The sequence below is a fragment of the Chrysochloris asiatica genome, unplaced genomic scaffold (genome assembly GCF_000296735.1).
Source record: "Chrysochloris asiatica unplaced genomic scaffold, ChrAsi1.0 scaffold00136, whole genome shotgun sequence".
Taxonomy (NCBI): Eukaryota; Metazoa; Chordata; class Mammalia; order Afrosoricida; family Chrysochloridae; genus Chrysochloris; species Chrysochloris asiatica.
In genome coordinates, this window is record NW_006408654.1 from 3,951,869 (window position 1) to 3,976,133 (window position 24,265).

The 24,265-nt window shown below is 39.1% G+C and overlaps 1 protein-coding gene across 1 annotated transcript in view; it reads right to left on the minus strand.

Annotated features, from left to right (window-relative positions):
* Nucleotides 1-335: 335 nt before the first annotated feature.
* SLC9A9 (solute carrier family 9, subfamily A (NHE9, cation proton antiporter 9), member 9) overlaps nucleotides 336-24,265 on the minus strand; it is a 1,149,796-nt gene continuing 1,125,866 nt past the window's right edge. The window contains exons 15-16 of the mRNA XM_006869862.1: nucleotides 6,301-6,406; nucleotides 336-563 (exon numbers count right to left, since the gene is read on the minus strand). Coding sequence (XP_006869924.1) covers nucleotides 336-563; nucleotides 6,301-6,406 — 334 coding nt within the window. The remainder of the gene's footprint in view (nucleotides 564-6,300; nucleotides 6,407-24,265) is intronic.

Consider the following 24,265-nt stretch of genomic DNA (forward strand, 5'->3'; position numbering starts at 1 on the left):
ATTAATGAAGGAAAATGAATTTCACAATCTAAGCAAAAGTCTTGGGGAACTAGGCACAGAGAAGAAACACCCTGTAGACAAAAGTATGCTTTGTCATTAAAGCATCTATACTTCTGACCTCTTCATCCCATCCAATTCCTTAATAAAAATGGCTGCTGACAAAAATTGAATAATCTAAGGTAATCATAATTTCTCATTTTGTAATTTCAGACACTGAAGGATACATGAGAATCTTTCCAATCTAGGCTCTTAAAACCTTTTCCAGCATCTCCCCTGCACGGCCTCATCAGTGAGTCTTCCATAACTTGTGATGACATTCACACTGTTCAGGCCAATTAATTCAGCTGGGATTGCCCCGGACTTGGCTCAAGCTTGAGTTCATAGCCTCCCAGGCCAAGATCTCCCTCATAAATGTTTTCCTTGCTTGGAGTCTGGGGTGAAGCACAGGGGTCCAGCCCCAGTCTCGCTGGAGGACTGCAGGGTGAGGAAGCTTGCTCCTGGTAGTTCATGGCTAGTTCATCCTGATTGACAATGCATTCCAAATCATCCTCTTTTGGATGTTCCTGGATTTTGAAAAGAGAGAGAGAGAGAGATCAGTTTATGATAAAGACTGAAAATAGTAACAATCCTAGAGTGCAAGAAAATACGATGTGTTTTCCTTTCCTTAACTTCCCTAGTCTTGTGTTGGTTGTAGTTTCCACATTTTCCAACCTGGGGTCAGATGGAAGCATGTCACTAAGATAGAATTAAAGATATGACTCATAGTATAGTCTGAAGGCTTTCTACTCCTGTAAAGATTTGCAGCCTTGAGAACCTATACAGGGTCACTGTGAGTCAGAACCTACTCCACAGCACACCACCACCAAGGAATCTCTAAGGACCCTGGTGATGCAACAGTTAAGCAATTGACACTACAGGATAAGCACTGGACTTCTAACTGCAAAATCAGTGGTTCTAACCCACCAGTCACTCCACAGAAGCCCTATATAGGGTCACTATGAGCCAGAACCAACTTGGTGGCACTTAACAACAACAAGGAATATCTCAGGACCCTGATGATACACTTAAGCAGTTCACTGCTAACCCAATCGTTGGTGGTTCTAACACACCCAGTAGCTCCACGGAACAAAAACTTGGTGATCTGCTCTCATAAACCCTATAGTCTATAAAGCCCAATGGGACAATTCTACTCTATCACATGGGATCATTATGAGTAGAAATCCATTCAAAGGCACCTAACAACAACAAGGGATCTTTACGTCTACAGTAAGTCACTAGAGAACACATGGTAATTAAGCACATCCTTGGGTTAAAAACACAAATCGTTGCCCACCAGTTGATTAGACTCATGGTGAGCCCATGTATGTCAGAGTACAAATGTGCTCGTTGGGTTTTCAATGGCTGATATTTTGATAGGAGATTATCAGAATTTTTTATCTGGGGTGTATCTAGCCTCTAAACTTTTGATTGATGGCTAAGAACTGTTGTTTACACTATCTATGGGATTCCTTTCTTAGGTTGTTATTGTTGTTAGGTGCTGTCGAGTTGGTTCTGACTCGTAGCAATCTTATGCACAACAGAATGAAACACTGCTTCGTCTTGTGTGTCAGCCTCATAATCATTGTTATGCTTGAGTCCACTGCAGCTGCCACCTTGCTGATCAATTTTGTTGGGGGGCGGGTCTTCCTCCTTTTTGCTGAACCTCCATTTTACCAAGCATGACGTCCTTCTCCAGGCACTGATCGCTGCTGCTATTTTGTGTGAAGTATGGGAGATGAAGTCTCACCATTCGGCCTTCTAAGGAACATTCTGGCTGTAATTATTACAATACAGATTTGCTTGTTCTTCTAGAAGCCATGGTATTTTAAGTGTTCTTCTCCAACACCATAACTCAAATGCATCAATTCATCTATGGTCTCCTTATTCATTATCTAACTTTCACATGCATGTGAAGCTATCAAAAATACCATGGCTTGGGTCAAGCTAACCTTCGTCCTCAAAATTACCTCTTTGCTGTTGAATACTTTAAAGAGGTCTTGTGCAGCAGATTTGCCCAATTCACTACATCATTTGATTTTTTGACTGCTTCTTCCATGAGTGTTGATAGTGGATCCAAGCAAAATGAAGTCATTGACAGCTTCAATCTTATTTCCATTTGTCATGCCATTATTTACTGCTTCAGTGATGAGGATTTTTGTTTCCAGTATGCTGAGGTGCAACCCATACTGAAGGCTGTGGTCTTTGATCTTCATCAATATTTTAAGTCCTATTGGCTTTCAGCAAACAAGGTTGTATCATCTGCATATTGCAGGTTGTTAATGAGCCTTCCTCCAATCCTGATGCCATGTTTTTCTTCATATAATCCAGCTTCTCTGATTATTTGTTTAGCATGCAGATTGAGTAAGTATGGTGAAAGAATATACCCCTTTCCTAATTTTAAACCATTCAGTGTTCCCTTGTTCTGTTTGAACAACTGCCTCCTGATCTATGTACAGGTTCCTAATGAGTACAATTAAGTGTTTTCTATAGCTTATCATGAGCCACATAGTTGAAAGACTTTGCGTAGTCAATAAAGCACAGGTAAATATCTTGCTAATATTCCCTGCTTTCAGCCAAGATCTATGTGACATCAGCAATTATATTCCTCATTCAATGTCCTCATCTGAATCTGGCTTGAACCTCTGGCAGTTCTCTGTCAAAGTACTACTGCAGCCATTTTAAAATTATCTTTAGCAAAATTTTACTAGTATGTGCTATTAATGATATTGTCTGATGATTTCCACATTCCATTGGGCCACCTCTCTTTGGAATGGGCACAAATATTTATAGCTTTTAATCAGTTAGCCAGGTAGCTGTCTTCCAAATTTCTTGGCATAAATGAGTGAGTGCCTCCAGTGCTGCATCAGTTTATTGAAAGATTAGAATTCTATTAACTCTTAGAGACTTAGTCATTGTCAATGACTTCATTGTACCTTGGACTTTTTCCTTCAGTACCATTGGCTGTTGATCATATGCTATCTCTTGAAATGGTTGAACATCATGTATTTCTTTTTGGTACAATGACTCTGTGTTCCTTCAATCTTCTTTTGATGCTTTCTTCATCATCCAATATTTTCCCCATGTTACAGTTGTTTTTAAGTGCTGTTAAGTGGATTTTGTCTCGTAATGACCCTGTATAGGGTTTCTGAGGAGTAGGTGGTGAGGGTGAACTGCAAACCTTGCAGTTGAAACCGATCTTGTGGTCTAGTACTTACCCTACCACACTACACCAGAACTCCAGTTTGACCATATAATCCTTCAGTATTGCAAGTTGAGGCTTGACTTTTTTCTTCAGTTCCTTCAGCTTTAGAAATGCTGAGTATGTTCTTCCCTTTTGGTTTTCTAAATCCAGGTCTTTGCACATTTCATTATAATACTTGATTTTGTCTTCTTGAGGTGCCTTTTGAAATTTTCTGTTCAGCTATTTTACCTCTGTATTTCTTTCATTTGCTTTAGCATCTCTGCTGGATAGCAAGTTTAAGAGTCTTTTGTGACATCCATTTTGGTCTTTTCCTTGTCTTCTTAATGACCTTTTGCTTTCTTTTTGTATGATGTTCTTGGTATCAGCCCACAACTCTTCTGGTCTTTGGTCATTAGTGTCTAATGCATTAAATATGCCCTTGAAACAATATCTAAATTCATGTGGAACATGTTCAAGGTCAAATTTTGGCTCTCATGAAGTTGTTTCCATTTTTGCCAGCTTAGCCTGAACTTGTATATGGTCTGTGCCACAATCTGTCCCTGGCCTTGTTTTGGCTGATGATATGAAGCTTTCCCACTGTCTTTTCCCAGAGATGTAGTAATTTTGATTTCTGTGTATGTATGCCATCTGGTGAGGTCCACTGGTGAGGTGTATAGTTGTCTAAAAAAGGTATTTGCAGGGAACAAGTCACTGGTCATGCAAAATTCTGTTACAGTATGTCCAACATCATTACCATCACCAAGGCCCTATTTTTCAATCATTGATCGTTCCTCTTTGTTTCCAACCTTTACATTCCAACCACCAGTGATTCTCAATACATTCCGATTGCATGTTTGATCAGCTTCAGTCTGAAGGAGTCGATAGAATTCTTCAATTTCATCATCGCTGACTTTAGTGATTGGTGTGTAAATTTGAATAATGGTGGTATTAACTAGTCTTTCTTGTAAGTACATGGATATTATTATATCACACACAGAATTGTACTTCAAGATAGATCTTGAACTGTTCTTTTTGATGAATGTGACACCAATCCTATCAAGTTATCATTCCCAGCATAGTAAATCATATGATTGTCAGACTCAAAATGGCCAATACCAGTCCATTTCAACGCACTAATGCCTAAGATACCAATCTTTATGAATTTTATTTCATATTTGGTAATCTCCGTTTTTCCAAATGCATACTTTGTACGTTCCATATTCTGATTATTAATGGATGTTAAAGCTGTTTCTTCTTATTTTGAGTTTTGCCCATCAGCAAATGAAGGTCTTGAAAGCTTAACTCCATTCACATCATCATGGTCAACTCTACTTTTAGACAACAGCTCTTCCCCAGTAATATTTTGAATGCCTTCCAACCTTAGGATCCCACTTTCTTGCACTATGTTGTTGTTGTTGTTGTTATGTGTCGTGGAGTCGGTTCCGACTCATAGTGACCCTGCACAGGGTTTCCGAGGCTGTTAATCTTTACGGAAGCAGAACGCCTCATCTTTCTCCCGTGGAGCAGCTGGTAGTTTCGAACTGCTGACCTTGAGGTTTGCAGTCTAATTCGTAACAACTATTCAGGTGCTATTCATAATGTTCCAATTCAATATTCTGGTGCTATCTGACAGTATTATACTGCTAGTCATAAGGTTTTCAGTGACTAAACATTCAGAAGTAGTCCACTTCTCTTTCTTCCTAGTCTCTCTTAGTCTGGAAGCTCAGCTGAAATCTGTCCACCATGGGAGACCCTGCTGGGATTTTAAATACTGGTACCATAGCTTTCAGCATCACAGTAAGACACAATCCACCACAGTATGACAAACTGACACAGATGTGTTGGCCTTCTTGGATTAAGAGAGTTAAAAATGTAATTCCCTGATAATTGTCTCCACTGGTTTAGGAGTTGAGAGGAGTTAGCAGAATTCTGTGATCCCAGAGAAGGAAGTGATTCTCAGTGCTGGTTTTGTAACAGGCCTGCATGTCTTCACAGAATTTTCTCAAAACACAGTTTCTGTTATCTTTTAGGTAGAAGTGTGTCCTGATAGCATGTTTATTGGGCTGGATGTAACAAGGCTTAAGGTGGTTGGAAATTACCTGAGTGGATAATAGCTAAAACTAACTCATCTGGCCAATGCAGTTCTCTTCAGACAAAGGTTACCTTGAAGCAAATATTTTAAGGTTTCTATTCTTCTTTTATTGGCTTTGGGGAGGGCACACAGAATTACTTGCAGAGCGAGCTCTAGTTAAGCGATCTGAAGTTACAGGCTCCTGACTTTAGTCTGCATCATAGTCAACCAGTTGCTAGGTGTCATTGAATTGATTCTGAAATCACAGTGACCTTATATGACAAAATAGGACTACCTCATAGGGTTTCCTAGACTGTAATCTTTATGGGAGCAGGTCACCAATCTTTTCTCTCACAGGATTCCAATTGCTGACCTTTCAGTTGATAGTGGAGTGCTTAATTATGCAGCAACAAGATTCCTTTTTGAATCACTTAGAGGGCTTGTTAAGAAACAGATTGCTCAGTTTCTGATGTGGGGTCTGGGAATTTGCATTTGTAGCAAATTTCCAAATGCTTCTTCTCTTTGAGAATCATTGTCTTAGGCTATTGTACCTGGACCTATCTGAGATCCACTTTCCAAAACAGTGTGCAGGTAGACAGCTTCTAAGGGTGCTTCAAACTGGAAGATTCTGCTTTTCCCCAATTTCAGACATTCTGCTTTGCTGGTAATGATTCTAATTGTTCCTCTGCACTTTTTATTCTACTCCCTTGAGCACTAAAGCACAGGACTAATATTCAAAACCTCAACACACAGCAGTTTGCAAGGACACATTACTTCTTTTACATTTTCTAAATTCATTTTATGGTGAAAAATATTGGTAACAGTAAAAAAATTACATTCGTAAAAGAAGAATAAGCCAACATCAGCAACAACTAAACGAAAGGAGAAAAATGCTTCTCAGTGCAGCCAATTTTAAAAATGCTTCCTACTCAAGCCAGGAAGTAATAGCCCGAAGTTCCTGGGCACATCAATATTCACTGAGCCCGTCCCATGTGGGATGTTTACTCACCCCATAAGCCTGCGGACTGGTGAGCAGCTTGGAAATTGGACTGCACCATTCTGGTAACGTGGTCGTCAGCGGAGGCCCAGAATGGGTTAAAATTGGTTTCAGGTATCTGTGAGGACTATTAAGGAATACTTGCCAAAAGGTAATTAAGATTTAACTGGTTAGTTTCTCACAAAGCACCAACCTTTGCATTTAGTGAAGAAGACAATATGTTTCCCCTTAAGGACCTTACTCCCTCATTTAGGTAGTAATTTAGGCTACCAAAATCGCTGTTTAGAATCTTTGGTCCACACACATTTGCAGCCCTGTTGGTAGCCTTTAATCAAGAAGAAACAGCAAATGACCCATGATATGTCAACAAGAGGTGTGCTGTGCTTTTCTGCCCACCCCTACCACCACCCAATGTCTCTTTTTCTTAGAAAACTCATTCTTAGGAATTACTTAAGACAATAGCATAAAAGATGGTATTTTCTTAAAACAGCACACACCACTCAAGCCACTAGTTATTTTCATAAAGACGCAAGAGGCATTTCATAAAATGTTCAGTTCTTTTAGAGTGGGTTAGTGCACATAGATTATTTTCCAAAATACTTTATTTTCACTATTCAACACAGTCACTTTATACTTCATACATCAATGCACCACTATACAAAATTATGTAAATAAGCTGGTGCCAGGTTCATTCCATTGTCTAGCACCTGTCTTTCTTGTCTTTTCATACCAAAGTGTTCTAATAAGTTAAAAGAAAAACCTGTTTATCTAAAGCCATTATGTTTCTCTCCAATCTATCAATAATGAAATCCCCAGTGGTTTTCTTGGGTTGCCTTTTTATTTTTATTTTTTTTTGCTCAAAGAAAAGCAGTGGAATTATTTTACCATTCCATCACAAATGACTTTTTAAGTTTTATATTATTTCCTCTGCTGGAGAATATTTCACCTCCTCAACTGTCTGAAAAGTTATAATAAATAGGGAACAGGGAAAAATGGAAACCAGTTAACACTGGTTGTCTTTTGGAGATCCGAAGTCCCCTACCAGGCACTCAGGACTTGAGAAGATCTTGGCAATGGTGCCATTGGGACCTGTCTATAGCTGGACAACACGACTCGGTCATCCCTGTGACACCCTGAATATGTGGGTATAGGGGAGGGTGCAGCCGCAAGGGTCCAGAATCTGCCTCATGCTGGTGACGAGTCACTCCCCACTACACAAGTAGCAAACTGAATGCTCACAAACACAGCTAGTTCTGACACAATGAGAAAGGATGAAATGAAACCTAGGACAATTTGTCATTTCAACTGCTATAGGAAAAGTTGACTCCTCCTTTCAGATAGCAGCTGTTGTGCCTAGTTCAGAAACAGGGAAGATACTGAAGTTCAGAGTCTGACATTTGCTGTAACATCTTGTAATTATAGCTACAAATCTGAAAGGCCATTGATGATCTTCCATTAATTTTCATTACCGATTGTTATTTCCTTCATTTTATGGTTGAAAGCACTGGGGCCTATAGATATAATGATTTTAAATAACCCAAAGGCTCCTTTTGCTATTTAAATCTACCATTATCAATCCTAGTGGAGAAGAATTATCAGGGCAGAAGTGACCAGCTGGGTGCGTTGTGACCAGCTGGGTTCTGCAGAGTAAAGCACACAGACCTCATCTCAGGCGCTATGTGCTTATAGTATGTGTGGAGTCCTGGTGTGGTGCTATAGGATAAGTTCTGGACTGCTAACCACCAGGTTGGTAGTTCAAACCCACTAGCCACTCCTCAGAAGGGCCTTTATGAATCAAAACCATCTCACTGGTACTTAATAACAATGGTATGCATAGGTTAATGAGAAATACTATTCTAGAGAGGTGAACTAGACAAGGCATATTAGGTACTTAATAACAATGGTATACACAGGTCAATAAGAAATACTATTCTAGAGAGGTGAACTAGACAAGAAATACTATTCTAGAGGTGAACAAGACAATTTACTCTTGAGTGCAAATCAAGGAAAATCCAGACCAATTTTATTTTCAGATGAAAAAGTGACTGCAAGTAAGCAACATTTGAAGGGATGTCATGCAAAAAGAAAGGAAGATACCTGTTGAGACTTTCAGAGTTTGAGAGCAGCCATAGCAACTTTGCCTATACAAAGTTCTCAGTGCAGTATACTAAAAAACACTCATGCAAAATGCAAAAATAATGTTACAAAAGTAAAGCACCGATATAGGAGTCCTGGTGTGGCACTGTGGGTTAATGCACTGCACTGAAAAGTCATTTGAACTGCAAGATTGGTGGTTCAAGCTCACCAGCTGTTCCTTGGAAACCCTATACTGGGTTGTTATGGGTCAGAATCAACTGGACGGCACTTAACAACAACGATGAGCATTTTTTCCCTTTTAATTCTGGTGATGCATGTTTTTGACTCTGTGTGTAATGTTACCGGAAAACTTAAAGTCCAACTTTGTTTCATTTTGTGAGCAGGAACCAAATGGGCATTTGGCTCTCCCTGAACAGGTTCTGGGATTTTGACTCAGAAGTTGTTGTTATTATTGTTAAGTGCCATAGAGTCAATTCTGACTCACAGCAACCCTGTAAAGTGTTTTCAAGGAGATGCTAGTGGGTTTGAACTGCTGACCTTGTGGTTTGCAATCCAGTGCTTATCCTATAGTGCCACAACAGGACTCAGAAGACTTGGGCACAAATGCCAATTCTGCCATTTCTACAGATTATATGATGTGTGGTCAAGTTCTTTACCTCTTGAGCCTTACGTATTGTAAATATTCATTGAAATGATATATGTATACATTGTTTTTAAACATTTATATGATATTCAAATGCTATCTATCTACCTGGGTCAGTTTTCAATAGCCTCATATGGATGCGAAAGCTGGACAGTGAATAAGGAGGATCGTAGAAGAATTGATGCCTTTGAGTTGTGGTGTTGGAGAAGAATACTGAAAGTGCCATGGACTGCCAAAAGAACCAATAAATCTGTTTTGGAAGAAGTGCAGCCAGAGTGCTCCTTGGAGGCCAGGATGGCTAAACTTCGTCTCTCCTACTTTGGACATATTGTCCGGAGGAAACAATCGCTGGAGAAGGATGTCATGCTGGGTAGGGTGGAGGGTCAGAGAAAAAGAGGAAGACCCCCAACGAGATGGATCAGCCAGGTGGCATCATTGATGGACTCAGGTGTGGCAGCGGTAGTGAGGTTGGCCCAGGATCGAACATTGTTTCGTTCTGCTGTGCATAGGGTAGCTATGAGTCGGTTCCGACTCGATGGCACCTGACAACAACAACAACAATCTATCTACCTGTCTGTCTATATATCTATCTATATATCTTTTCAGAGCAATGCTTCCTTGAAGAGATTGGTATCACAATCACTGTTCAAATGTTGTTGTTGGTGTTGTTAAGTGTTGTTAGTTGAATCTGACTCTTAGTGACCCCGTCTAGGGTTTCTGAATAGTGGCTGGTGGGCTTAAACTTCCAATCTTGTATTTCCAACTGACTTGCAGTCCATTGCATTATCCTGCAGCACCACACTAGGACTTCACACTAGGACCAGGTGAGAGAATGGCATTTCAGGTATTTGGTGTAGTATAAGAATTTATGAGCTATTTGATGGGTGGAAAACTCTAAGTTGCTACTACAACAAAATGAGCCAATTGGGTTAAAAATTGTTGTATAAGGAGCAAGTGCGAGGTGGTAGAGAGAATTAATTGATAGATGACACTTTGGGAAGTACATGGAAATTGATATCTCAGTACTTGTGAGCCAAAGGTGTGTACTGTGGCTATGAATGGAACAGGCAAGGCAAGCATGGCCCGTAGCCATGGCACATGTGGCAACAGAGTCTATGTTCTCCAGCATCTTGATTTGGCCAGTGCTTGACAGATAGTGTGTGTACAATGATGTGTTTCTGATAGTTAAGGTTTTGTGTCAACTTGACTGTCCAGGATTCTAAGTGGTTTCACAGTTAAAACATAGTAATTCCCTGTGATGAGATCTATTAAGAGCAGCCAATCAATTGAAAGAAAGTTTCCTTGGGAGTGTGGCCTGCTTCCAACATATTGGACATTTGGGCAAAACTTGCTTTGCTTTTTGCTGGGTCTAGGTTCTGGCTTGTCAGCTAACCTCCAGTTCTTCAGACTAGAAGTCTGTAGTCTACTATATTGCCTGCTGATACTAGGATAGGAGGCATCGATAGCCTGCTATATTGCCTGATGACCTCCAATTCATTTGCCTTTGCAGCCTGAACCTGACATCTGACCCATGAACTTGTAACTTGCCTGCCTTTCCAAGGAATTGCTGGTGGGTTTGAACCACCAACTTTTGCCTAACTGTCCAACAGTGCCACACCAAGACTCTGGTATATATATATATATGTATGTGTATAAATATGGAGTCCTGATGTGGCATTGCAGGACAATGCACTGGACTGCAAGTTCAGCAGTTCAAACCCAGCAGCCACTCCTTGGCAACCCTATACAGGGTCACTATGAGTGAGAACCGACTCAATGGAACTTAACAACAACAACAATATGTATGTATATAGTAGCTTGGTAGCACAGTGGTTTGCACATTAGCCGCTAACCACAGGGCAGCAGTTCAAATCTACAAGGCACTCACTGGAGACAAGATGAGGCCTTCTGCTCCTATAAAGATTTATAGCCTGTATAGGATTTCCAAGGAAAAGATGGACTGTTTTAATAGCCGACCTTGTGGTCAAGCAGTCCAGTGCTTATCCTACAGCACAGCATCAGGACTCCCATTAACCACTGTTGTTGTTAGGTGCCATCAAGTCATACTGACTCATGGTAACACTATGAACAACAGAACAAAACACTGCCCAGTCCTGAGCCAACCTCATAAACATTGCTCCATTTAAGTCCATTGCTGATGCCACTGTGCCAATCAATCTCATTGGGGGTCTTCCTCTGTTTTTTCTGATCCTCAATTTTACCAAACATGATATTCTTCTCCAGTGACTGATACCTCCTAACAACATGTTTGAAGTATAAGAGACTAAGTCTGGCCATTCTGGCTTCCAGGGAGCATTCTGGCTGTACTTCATCTGACACAGATTGGTTTGTTCTTTTGGCAGTTCATAGAACTTTTAATATTCTCCGCAACACCATAGCTCCAAGGCAACATTTCTTCTACAGTCTTTCTAGTTCATTGTCCAATTTTTGCATGCATATGAGGCTATTGAAAATACCATGGCTTGGGTCAGGCAAACCTTAGTCCTCAAACTGACATCTTTGCTCTTCAATACTTTAAAGAGGTCTTGTGAAGCAGGTTTGCCTAATGCAATGTGTTGTTTGATTTCTTGACTGTTATTTCCAGGGGTGTTGAAGGCTGATCTGAGTAAAATGAAGTCTTGACAACTTCAATCTTTACTCTGTTTATAAGAATGATGTTACTTATTGGTCCAGGGCTGAGGATTTTTGTTTTCTTTATGTTGAGGTGCAACACATGCCAAAGGCTGTGGTCTTTTGTCTTTATCAGTAAGTATTTTAAGTCCTCTTCACTTTCAGCAAGCAAGGCTGTATCATCTGTATATTGAAGGTTGTTAATAGGTCTTCCTCCAATCTTGATGCCATGTTTTCCTTCATATAATCCAGTTTCTCTGATTATTTGGTCAGCATACAGATTAAATAAGTACGGAAAAAGAATACAAACCTGGTGTATACCTTTCCTAATTTTAAACCATTCAGTGTGCCTTTGTTCTGTTCAAACAACTGCTTCTTGATCTAAGTACAGTTTCCTCATGAGCACAATTAACTGTTCCAGAATACTCACTTTGTGCAATGTTACCCACAGCTTGTCATGATACACACAAACCAAATCTTTTGTGTAATCAATAAAGCACAGATAAACATCTTTCTGGTATACTCTGCTTTTAGCCAAGATCCATCTGACATCAACAATGATAGCTCTCATTCCACGTTCTCTTCTGAATTCAGCTTGAACCTCTGAAAGTTCTCTGTCAGCATATGCTTGCAGCCATTTTTTAATTATCTTTAGCAAAATTTTGCTTCCATGGGAAATTAATGTTATTAATTGATAATTTCCCCATTCTGTTGGGTTACCTCTCTTTGGAATAGGCACAAATATGGATCTCTTCCAATTAGTTGGCCAAGTAGAAATTGGTCTTCCAAATTTCTTGACATAGATGAGTGAGTGCCTTGAGTGATGCATCAGTTTGTTGAAAGACTTCAATTTGTATTCCATCAATTCCTGGAGATCTGTTCTTTGACAATGTCTTCAATGCACCTTGGACTTCTTCCTTCAGTATCTTTGGTTCTTGATCATAGGCTAACTCTTGAAATGGTTGAACACCAACCATTTCTTTTTGGTACAGTGACTCTGTGTATTCCTTCCATTTTCTTTTTATGCTTTCTGCATCATGCAATATTTCAAGGCTTGAAATTTTTCTTCATTTCCCTCAGTTTGAGGAAAGTTGTGCATATTCTTCCCTTTTGGTTTTATAACTCCAAGCTTTTGCACATTTCATTATAATATTTAACTTTATCTTCTTGAGCTGCCTTTCGAAATTTTCTGTTCAGCTTTTGTACATCCTCATTTCTTACGTTTGCTTTAGCATCTCTACACTGGAGAGCAATTTCAGAGTTTCTTGTGACATCCATTTTGGTCTTTTCCTTCTTTCTTATCTTCTTAGTGACCTTTTACTTTCTGTTTGTATGATATTCTTGATGTCATCCCACAACTCTTCTGGTCTTCCTTCTTCAGTGTCTAATGCATCAAATCTGTTCTTCAGATGATCTCTAAATTCAAATGGGATATGTTCAATGTCTTATACTTACTCTCATGAACTTGTTTTAATTTTCTTCAGCTTCAGCCTGAATTTGCATATGAGCAATTGATTGTCTGTTCTACAGACTACCCATGGCCTTGTTTTGACTGATGCTATGGAGCTTTTCTATCATCTCTTTCCACAGATGTAGTCAATTTGATTTCTGTGTATTCTATATGGTGAGGTCCACGTATATAGTTGTCTTTTACATTGTTTTAAAAAAAGTATTTGAAATGAACAAATCTTTGGTCTTGCAAAATTCTATCATGCAATCCCCAGCATAATTTATATCACAAAGGCCATATTTTCTAACTCCCGATCCTTCTTTTTTGTTTACAACCTTTGCATTCCAATCACCAGTAATTATCAATACATTTTGATTGCATGTTTGCTCAACTTCAGACTGAAGAAGTTAGTAGAATTCTTCAATTTCATTTTCACTTGCTTTAGTGGTTGGTGTATAAATTTGAATAATAGTTGTATTTACTGGTCTTTCTTAACCATTAGAGAGATGTATATCGAAGCTATAGTAGGTACTATCTCACTCCTGCTAAATGGCACTGATTGAAAAACAAAAAAAACCACCACCACTAGAAAGCAATAAATGCTGGTAAGGTTGTGGCTATAGTGTAACCCCAGTCCACTGCTGGTCGAATTGTAAAATGGTGCAACCACTATGAAAAATAGTGGTGTTTCCTCAGAAAGCTAGAAATTAAACTACCATATCATCCAGCAACCTCTCTCCTAGGTATATACCCAGAAATCTAATAGAAGAGACATAAACAGACACATGAATACCTGGGCTTTTTGTAGCACTAATCACAATAGCAATAAGATTGAAGCTACCCAAGTGTTCATGAATGGATGAATAGATAAAGAATATGTGGTATACACATAAAATGTAATACTATGCAGCCATAAAGAATAATGCTGAATTCTTAAAACATGAATGAATATACTCTGGAAGGCATTATTCTGAGTGAAATAAGTTAGTCACAAAAGGAAAAATGCTGTATAACCTCACTTTTATATAAAAAAAGCAGAAATAAGTATATGTACAGAAATTAATGTTCATTGGTGGTTACCAGTGATCAGAGGGGAAGGAAGGGAGAATCATTTTCTAGATAGTTGACATTTGCTAATTTTGGTGATTTGATAGTTAATGCTGAATGTGATTGAATTGTATGGAGATTAACTAAGTTAAATGATGTCACTAAGAAGTACACAAGAATAAGGGATGTTTTTGGTAAATACCATACCATATATACTTTTGTAATAATAGCAACAACAACCAAAATATATGGGTGATACATATGTAGGTATGTATGCACATATGTGTATAGGGAGGTATATGTATGGATATTTGAGTGTGCTTCAAAAAGTTCATGGAAAATGAAAAGAAAGTGGATTTTTTTCCATGAACTTTTTGAAACTTCTTTATATGTGCACATGTATACGTATACTCATTTCCATTTGCATATATATGTGGGGGTACAGTTACAGATACTTCTTAGACAAGCTAACAACTTCATGGTTGTCACTTGGTTTGAAAGTTTAGAAGCATAGTATCTTGGGACAAGTTGGTCAATTGGTTTAATATAGCTTATGAAGTTTGTGTTCTACATCATAATTTTGTGAATTTAAATTAAAGACACCTAGTCTGGAGATCTTTAAAGCTTGTGTGCAGTTGTCTAAGATAAAACTGTTGATTTCTACTCATTTGGATTAAAAGAGGAAGAAGAAAGTCAAAGATTCAGAGAAGAAACTAATCTACAGGCTAATAGCTTACATGAACCATGTGACCTCATTTACCCTGAGATCAGAATAATTAGTTGATGCCTGGTTACTACTAACAATGTTCACATCAGGGCCAAAAATAGATGAATCTAATAGAATGGGAGAAAACATAGAACACAACTCAACTTCTTAAAAAAGTCCAGACTTACTGGACCAGTTGAGACCATAGGACACCTGAGACTATTGTCCTGAGATACCCTTTAAACTTTGAACTGAAACTACTCCTGGGGTCCACCTTTTAGCTTAATGACAGAGTGGCTCATAAAAGAAAGAATATCACTCAAGCATCCTGTAATCTTATAAAGATGATCTATATAAGATAATATAGCCAATATTTACTCTAAAGCAAAGATGAGAAGGGGATTACTAGAAACAGAAATAATGAGAATACTGACACATTGTGAATAATGCAATGGATGTCATTGAACAGTTTGTTTAGAAACTGTTAAATGGAAACCTAATTTTCTGTGTAAACTTTCACTGAAAATACAATAAAATACTGTTTTTGTAATACAAATGATGTAACTCCTGAGCTTGAGTTATATAGGACAAAGGGGACCACGAAAAGAGTAATATTAACACAAAATAAAGGTGCTCAAAAATAACCTTTTTGTTTCACTCATTTACTCATTCATTTCTTCCTTTATCCACTTTTTTTCCTTTAATGTGTCAAACTTTGTCCTATATAACATAGATCAGGCACTCACATTTGGAAACTAACAAATTACATTATAGAATGGGATACTCCTGCATCTAGCATGTGATCTTCTTGAAGCTGGGCTGTCCCTTCACCTAGATATATAGTACTTGGCCCGTTTTAGGCACTCAAAATATAAACATTAAATTAATAAGGACAACAACCTGAGAGAGGGTAAATAAATTGCTCAGTGGAATTCAGCCAGTTAGTGGCAGAGCTGGGCTTGAGACCAGGGACTCTTTCACCATACCAGACTTCCTTCTGTTACAGAGACCCATAGTAACAGGACTTGCCCAATTGGATAACTGATTTGGAACAGAGGAATCAGTGGCTTTCTGAGTCCGTCACTGCTGAGTAATCACTAGAAAATGGTTGGGTCTCCAGGGTTACCTGAATTATTAAAAAGTAAGAAAACTCTTTTGATGTTAAAAAAAAAAAGCAAAACAAAACAAAAAACCCTCAGCTGCAAATTTTGCAAGTTGTGTTATTGTTTTCATCAGGTTCTAATACTTGTTTAGGGAAGGAGAGTTCCCACTGGGTATTTTTGTTAATGGCTAGTTTTGTCCCTTTAATAAGCTAGACATGCATTGAGATGAAATGTTAAAACTCTGGGGGTGGAAAACAACAATGACTTTTCTCATTTTCTCTTAAGGCATAAGTTTGAGAATAGCAGTTTGGTTAGGAGATGTAAATAAAAGCTAGAACACCACCCAAAATTCAATGTGGGTGAAATAAGAAAGGTAATTAGAAAATGTATTTTCTCCTTTGGACTGAGCTATCAGTAGGTCTAGAACTAAATGTACTGCCTAACTGAACTAACATCCAAATCATCATGTTATGTCTACTGTGAGTTGCCAAAATCCATGAGTGCATGGCTTGCTCATCCTTTGTCTCATATGTTGTGTCCTGCCTATGAAGGTAGGAAGTAAGAACTCCAAATGAAAGTCCAGTTCCACAAATGCACACCTGTCCCGTCATGGGGCCAGAACTCCATGGCCTCCTCTCTTTGTCTCTCTTTAAAAGTCTTTGATTTGAGAGCTTTGTGGAGCTATGTTCTACTTTGACTTTTTCTAAAATTGTCTGGTAATAAAACCTATCTCTGGCATTTGTTAAAAACACATATTTACCAGTCACTTCTTGGAGATTCTGATTCCGTAAGCCTGGGAAGTGACCTGGACTCTGTGTTCTTAACAAGTGCCTTTGGTTACTTGGATGATTAGACGAGTCTGGAATACAATAGTCTCTCTCTAGAGTATTACCCTTATAAGAGTTTCAAATCTCAAATGAAAAGACAAAATGTCATGGTCTTTCTAAGTCTGCAAAGCTATCATTTTGAGGGTGAGGATAGGTACAAAGCAAAGTCATTTGGCTCAGAACCCAGACCTATCTCATGACCTCTGTTGATTGTTTCATTTCATCTGGAGTATAGGTAAGATTCTCAGGCTCAAGAGAGTAAAAATTTGATGATGTTGCATTTGGGAGTGGATTAATAAAGAACATATAAGTAGGAAGACTTTGTGCCTGTTGGGAACAATTGTATGTATTTGTTTGTATAGGCTTGATAAATAGTCTTGTTACAAGGATAAAATGCTTGTCAATATACAGCTGTGTCAAAAAGGAGAGCACATTTATCTCTGTATAGGGTTTTCAGAAATACTTCTCTCTCTCACATCTTTTCATTGATAAAGCATTTTCACATATTTTATTTTGACTTTTGTCCTGGTGTGGCACAATAGGATAAGCACTCAACCTCAAGGTCGGTTTAAACTGCAAGGCTGGTGTTTTAAACTCACCAGCTGCTCCTCAGAAATACTATATAGGGTCACTGTGAGTCAGAAAGGACTCCACAGCACTTAACAACAAAAATATTTTGTCTTTACAACCATAGGGTGGGCACCATATTCCTTTTTTTATTGATTAAAATGTGTAAACAGGTGACATTTCAGTTCTCTTTTAATCTATTCTTAGTTCCATTTCAAGAGTGTTTTGTTACTTCCTGTGACAGCTTGTCACCAAGGAAGTCAAGGACCAATGTCAGGTGTGAGGTGGGGAGGGCAAATAGTCTTCGAGTGGAAGCCAATCTTGCTCTTTAAGTCCATAGATATTCCAATAGAATAACCAGGCCCTATTTGCTATTGGGAGTCCTGTTGTGGTGCTGTCGAATAAGCAATTGACAGCAAGGTCACTTTGAACTGCAAGTTTGGCAGTTCAAACCCACCAGTTACTCCTTGGAAAGCCTAAATAGGGTTGCTGAACTAAGGAGCTCTGGTAGCGTAGTGGTTACGAATCGGGCTGTGAACCTTAAGGTGAGCGGTTCAAAACTACCAGCTGCTCCGCGGGAGAAAGATCAGGCTTTCTACTCCCGTAAAGATTTACACCCTCGGAAACCCTGTACAGGGTCGCTATGGGTCGAAAACGACTCGACGGCACTTAACAACAACAACATGGGTTGGAACTGACTTGAAGGCACTTAACAACCATAACAACATTTGGTATTGGGTTTCTGAGTCCCCACACTACTGCTTCCACATCAGTCTTGAAAGAAGGTAGCAGAGGACACACAACACTTCATATTCCATTATTCTTTGATTCCGGTGTACAAACCATATGTCTGATGCTTGTTTCCCAGGAAATTGAGTGTGATCTCTTGCTTCCCTTGGATATCTTCGTTGGACATTCAACATCTCCCTTTTTGGTTAAGTACATGATGAGCCATTCTGTTGAGCCCTGTGTAGGACTAGGTGGAGGACAGCTTTAAAAGCTCTATCAAAGAGCCTTCCTCTCTAAATGATTTAATCCCATTGTCTTTTATGACTTGAGGGAGGAATTCCAGCTCTCCACCAGGCACTTGAAGAGAACATGACCTGATGTGGGATTCTGTCTTTGCAACAATTACTCTATTAAAAAGAAAAACTACAAACATGACATTTTTTTTTTTTTTTCTTTCTTGGCTCTCCATGAAGTTTTTATATCTAAAAAGTGGAAAAGGCTGAAACACTCTAATTAATTCTTAATGAAGTTCTCCTGTTCACAAACACACACATGCACATACACTTGGACATATGTCCCTTTGGTTGATAATCTTAAACTGTTCTATCTTAAAGGAAATCATCCTGGACAGCAGCAGCAGCTGGCAGAAAGGAAGAGTAAATTTCCTGCTGGTTTTATTTTGGGCTCATGGTGGGCTCTGCTGCTTCCATACCCTTAGTCCTCCTTATTAGAACCATTCACACCCCTATTAGAAAACAGTCCTCTCCTAATCCCTGCTCCAACCCAGTCTCAGGTGTATTTTTCAAATTGGCCCAGGGAATGTTGCTGTTGCTGTTAGCTGCCATTGAATTGACTGATGAATGAATCCAAAAGAACAAAATGTTGCCTGGTCCTGCTTCTTCTTCACAATTGCTAGCACATGCTTGAGTTCACTGCTATGACTATTGTGCAAATCCATCCCACAGAGAGTCTTTTCCACTCTTGCTGGTCCTTTGTTTTACCAAACATGATATTCTTCTCTAGTGAGTGGTCCCTCCCCATGACCTGTCTTTAGCTAGTAAGTCAGACAATGTTCTGTTGTGATCCATGGAGTATTTATTGGCTAACTGTCAGAATTAGGTCTCCAGGCTTTTCTTCCTAGTCTCTACTCTTAGAAACTTGTCCACCATTGATAACCCTGCTGGTACTTGAAATACCAGTGGCATAGCTTCCACATTATAGCAACATGCAAGTCACCACGGTACAACAAACTGACAGATGGGTGGTGGACCCAAGGAAAACTAAACCAAACCATTGTCACTGAGTTAATCCCAACTCATGGCAACCACAGGCATCAAAGTACTCCATTGGGTTTTCAATGGCTATAATCTTATAGAAATAGATTATCAGACCTTCGTACTGTGGTGCTGTTGGGTGGACTTGAACTGCCAACCTTTCAGTTAATGTTGTTATTGTTAAGTGTAGCTGAGTCAATTCTGACTCAGCAACCCTGTATTTAAGGCTGTAAATCTTTGTGGGAGCAGAATGTCTCATCTTTCTTCCACAGAGTAGTTGCTGGGTTCGAACTGCTGACCTTGTGGTTTGCAATCCAGTGATTATCCTTTCTAGCAAACCTTTTGTACCAGCCAGGGAATGTCTGGATAACTATGACCATGCCCAGGGAATACCTGTTGGCTACCTAGGAGTCTTCTATCCCAAACCCATCAGACCTATTGCTTTTTTTTCTTCCTGCAAAGAAAGACACTATGATATTGTTGATTTGTCTCCACCCACTTATGATATGGAGTTTTTTTGGGATGCCTTGCCCCAGGTTTTGGTGTAAATGTGACAAGGGGTTTTAGTTTTGGTATCTACTTGCTTGTTCTTGTTAAGTGCCATTGAGTCAATTTACGATTCATAGTGACCCTGTAAGAGGTTTCCAAGAAGTGGCTGGTGGGTTTGAAATGATAATTTCATGGTTAGCCATCCAGCGCGTATCCTACAGTGCCACACCAGTCTAACTGCTATTTTTCAAATGTATAGGCCTGTTTCATGCATAGATTTGAAGAGATTAAAAGACTGTGCTGTTAAAACAAAACAAAACAAAACAAAAGACTGTGCTGTTGACACTACCATATTTTCCCCAGGCCTCCTAGGAACTTTTATTTTATTTGATCTTCTGTTCTTCATGACTAGTAAGTGTGTAGGTCATTACTAAGAAATTGGAATGTGCTCTGGCTAGATTTTTAAATTGTACTTGTTTGAGTTGCCTATGCTGGCTAGGAACTGTCTACATTTCCAACCATATAGAATGATAACGATGAATTTACTATACCACAGACTGGTTGCAGACCAGTAAAATGACATCTGGAGCCATGGTTCTTGACTTTCATTGGCCATGGACTTGATTCACATCTCTTCAAAAATACCGTTGTGTTCATCATTTGTATACATTTTCACGTGGCATTTTAGAGAGTTTCCAGATGCCTTGAAACCTATCCATTCTCCTTTGGAGGCCCTGAGTTAGGAAACCCTGGCAGGAGTGATTAAATATTAAGAATGAGGGCAGACTAAAAGATAATAAAGTGGTATGGCTGCTATCCAGTTTGTATTGGGAATTGCTTTTATCAGGGATAGCTATAGGATCTACCTATCAAATGTTGACATCATTCCATGTATTAGGCTCTTCAGATTCAGGGAGACAATCCAGGAACAGAAGAAGGTCAGTGGAGTTTGTTGGAAAGGTTAAAGGAAAGAACACTGTTACAGAATACCAAAGCAACTGGCTTAAGTAGGGCAACAAGACCAATAGTAGGACACCTTGGAATCATGAGGCTAAAGGAAACCTGAGGATTCATATGATCCACATCCTCAGATCTTAATGCAGAAGAAAGTCTAAACTTAATGCAGTCACCTGACCATCTGCAAATTGGTTTCTTGGTCCCTACATCCTTGAATCTGACCTTCTTGGAGCAAGACCTGGTAATTTGAATTTTAAAAATTCTCCTGAAAACCACTGGTTTAAATGATGTAGAGAAGAATGGTACCTGGTATGAAGGCTTCAGGTATGTTGGTGCCACATCTGTGAATGGTACAGGCTAATAACAACAACGACAATAATAATAATATCAATGATATTGCCCTTTTCCTCCTGCTCCTACTATTGTGACTTTAAAGCTTTTCCCTTTGGACATATGATGGGATGAACAGATTTTCAGAGATCTTTGCTGCTCACCAGATGTAGATGAAACCCATTTGGGTCATATAGAACATAGCATCTGCCTCAAGTTGTTCTGAGTGAAAATTCATAATCTTGGAGAGAAAAATGGTGCTGTCAGTCACATGGAGTTGACCTTGGTTTCTGATACTCGCTTCTTGATAAAGGAGTGTCACCAAACTTTCAGTTAGGTCACTGTGATTTTGGCAACAGGCCTTAATGGGTCACTGCCTTGACCGAGAGCCACGGAGTGGTGCTTTGAGGAGTAACTCTGTGCCATTGTTGCATGTTTTCAGTTGGTTTTTGGGAAATTTTTCCAGTTGATTTTCTATCCCTGCCTCCCCAGAACTGATTAGATGTGGTCTTGTTAGACTTGGCCCCTCAGCTATCTACCCCAGAATTCATGTTTCAGGCAGAGATGACCAGTTAGGCTCAAGTCTTCTTGGATTAATTCCTGTACCTGATGCATCTGGGTGCTTACCTTTAACTCCCAGAATGGAGTCCATGCCTAAACAGGAACTGGTTCCCTGGATGGACAGGAATCCCACAGGAATGCAAAATAGTATCTCATCTTTGAATTCTGGAGAAATAGAAATGCTTACTTCAGCACTGATAACTCCAGTGTGAACAACATGGGTCAGGATTTTCAGAGCATGAAGTTAAAGAAGAAACTACCTCTAGTGTTTTCAGAGAGAGGGAGATAATAAATGCCAAACACAAAAGGCTGAGGGCCTGGCTTCTGTGACTGCCTCTCAATTTGTATAAAAGGCTTCAACTCTTTGCACTTTAATTTTCTCATTATTAAGGAGACACATGATGCTGCTAGATCTGGTTAGGTAATTATTTGGAGATTGTGATTTCCTGAAACTTTTTGAATAATCCCATGTCTTCTATTGATCTTTTCATAATGGATAAGAAGACATCCTGGAGTTTGAATCCTAGATCTGCCGCTCCTTGTCTATCAGATCTTGGGTGTGTTTCCTAGTCTCTTTGAGCCTCATGTTTGTCATCCATATAATGAAAATAATTTAGTTATTTTTCTCATAAAGTTATTTTACCTCATAGAGGAGAGTATTAGGTGGGGTAAAAATAGATACCATTTTAGCACAGTTCCAGGCACATAATAAACACTCTGTAAATGTTAGCTAATAATGTTATTTTTCCCCCCACTGTGTCCCTTGCAGAGTTATAAGTATTAGATATATATTTCAAATATCCTAAAGTCAATTTACTCATGTCCACCCACCACATGCCCTGCAGAGTTCATAATATTTCTTCTGCTGGATCCCTGAGAAAGATATTGCAAAGTTTCTCCCACAAGATTTCCTTCTAATTTTGGGGACACTGCATGGAGGTATCAAGGGAAGTACTGCCCATTTTTTTCATGACTAATGTCCCAGTTTCGCAGCATCATTTCAACCAAGTAATTATATTATGAGGCTCCACACAGAATGATCTGTGTCTCCACAGAAATGGGATGCTTACTCAGATGCTGAGTGTTTTTATATTGGACATCTGGTGTTAGTGTTACCTTTGTTGCTGTTGTTAGGAGCTGTTGAGTTGGTTCCAACTCACTGCAACCCTACGCACAACAGAAATAAACACTGTGTGGTCTTGTGCCACGCTCACAATGATTATATGTGAGCCCATTGCTGTTGCCACTGTGCTACTCCATCATGTTAGGGACCTTCCTCTTTTTTTGCTGACCCTCCAGTTTACCAATCATGATGCTCTTCTGAAAAGACTGATCCCCACTTTTAACTTGTCTGAAGTTATGAGAGATGAAGTCTCACCATCCTGGCTTATAAGGAACATTCTAGCTGTATTTCTTCCAACACAACCTATTTGTTCTGACAGTCCATGGTACCTTCACTATTCTTCTACAACACCACAATTCAAATGCATCAGAGCTTTTATGGTCTTCCTTATCACTGTCCAACTTTCACATGCATATGAAGCTATCAAAATACATGGTGCACCCTAGTCTTTAAACTGATATCTTTGACCCTGAACAGTTTAAAAAGGTCTTGCACAACAGATTTGCCCAGTGCCATATGTCATTTGATTTCTTGACTGCTGCCTGCGTGAGTGCTAATTGTGGATCCAAGTGAAATGCAGTCTTTGACAATTTCAATTTTTTCTCTGTTTAACATGATGTTATTTATTGGTCCAGTTGTGAGGATTTTCATTTTCTTTAAATTGAGGCGTAACCCATACTGAAGGCTGTGGTCTTTGATCGCCATCAGTTAGTATTTTAAATCCTCTTCATTTTCAGCAAGCAAGGCTGTATTGTTTGCATATCATTGGCTGTTAATGAGTCATCCTCCAATCCTGATACCATATTCTTCTACATATAATTAAGTTTCTCAAATTATTTGCTCAGGCTATAGATTGAATAAGTGTCGAGAAGGAATAAAACTGTGGCACACACCTTTAAATGATTTTAAACAATTCATTATTCTCTTCTTCTATTCTAACAACTGCCTTTAGATCTATGCACAGGTTCCTCAGGAGCACAATGAAATGTTCTGGAATACCCTTTCTTTGCAATGTTATCCATAGCTTGTCATGATGCACAAAGACTAAGCCTTTGCATAGTCAAAGCATAAGTAAACATCTTTCTGGTATTCTCTGCTTCTAGCCAAGATCCATCTGAAGTCAGCAATAATATCCCTCTTTCCACAGCCGCTTCTGAATCCAGCTTGCATTTCTGGAAGTTCTCTGATGATGTACTTGCAGTTATTTTTAAATTACCTTCAGCAAAATTTTACTAGCGTGTGATATTAATGATATTGTCCGATGATTTCCGCATTCCATTGGGTCACCTTTCTTTGGAACGGCACAAATATGGATCTCTTCTAATTGGTTGGCCAAGTACACATATTCCAAATTTCTTGACATAGATGAGTGAGTGCCTTCAGTTCTGCATCAGTTTGTTGAAAGATTTCAATTTGTATTTTATCAATTCCTAGAGCCTTGTT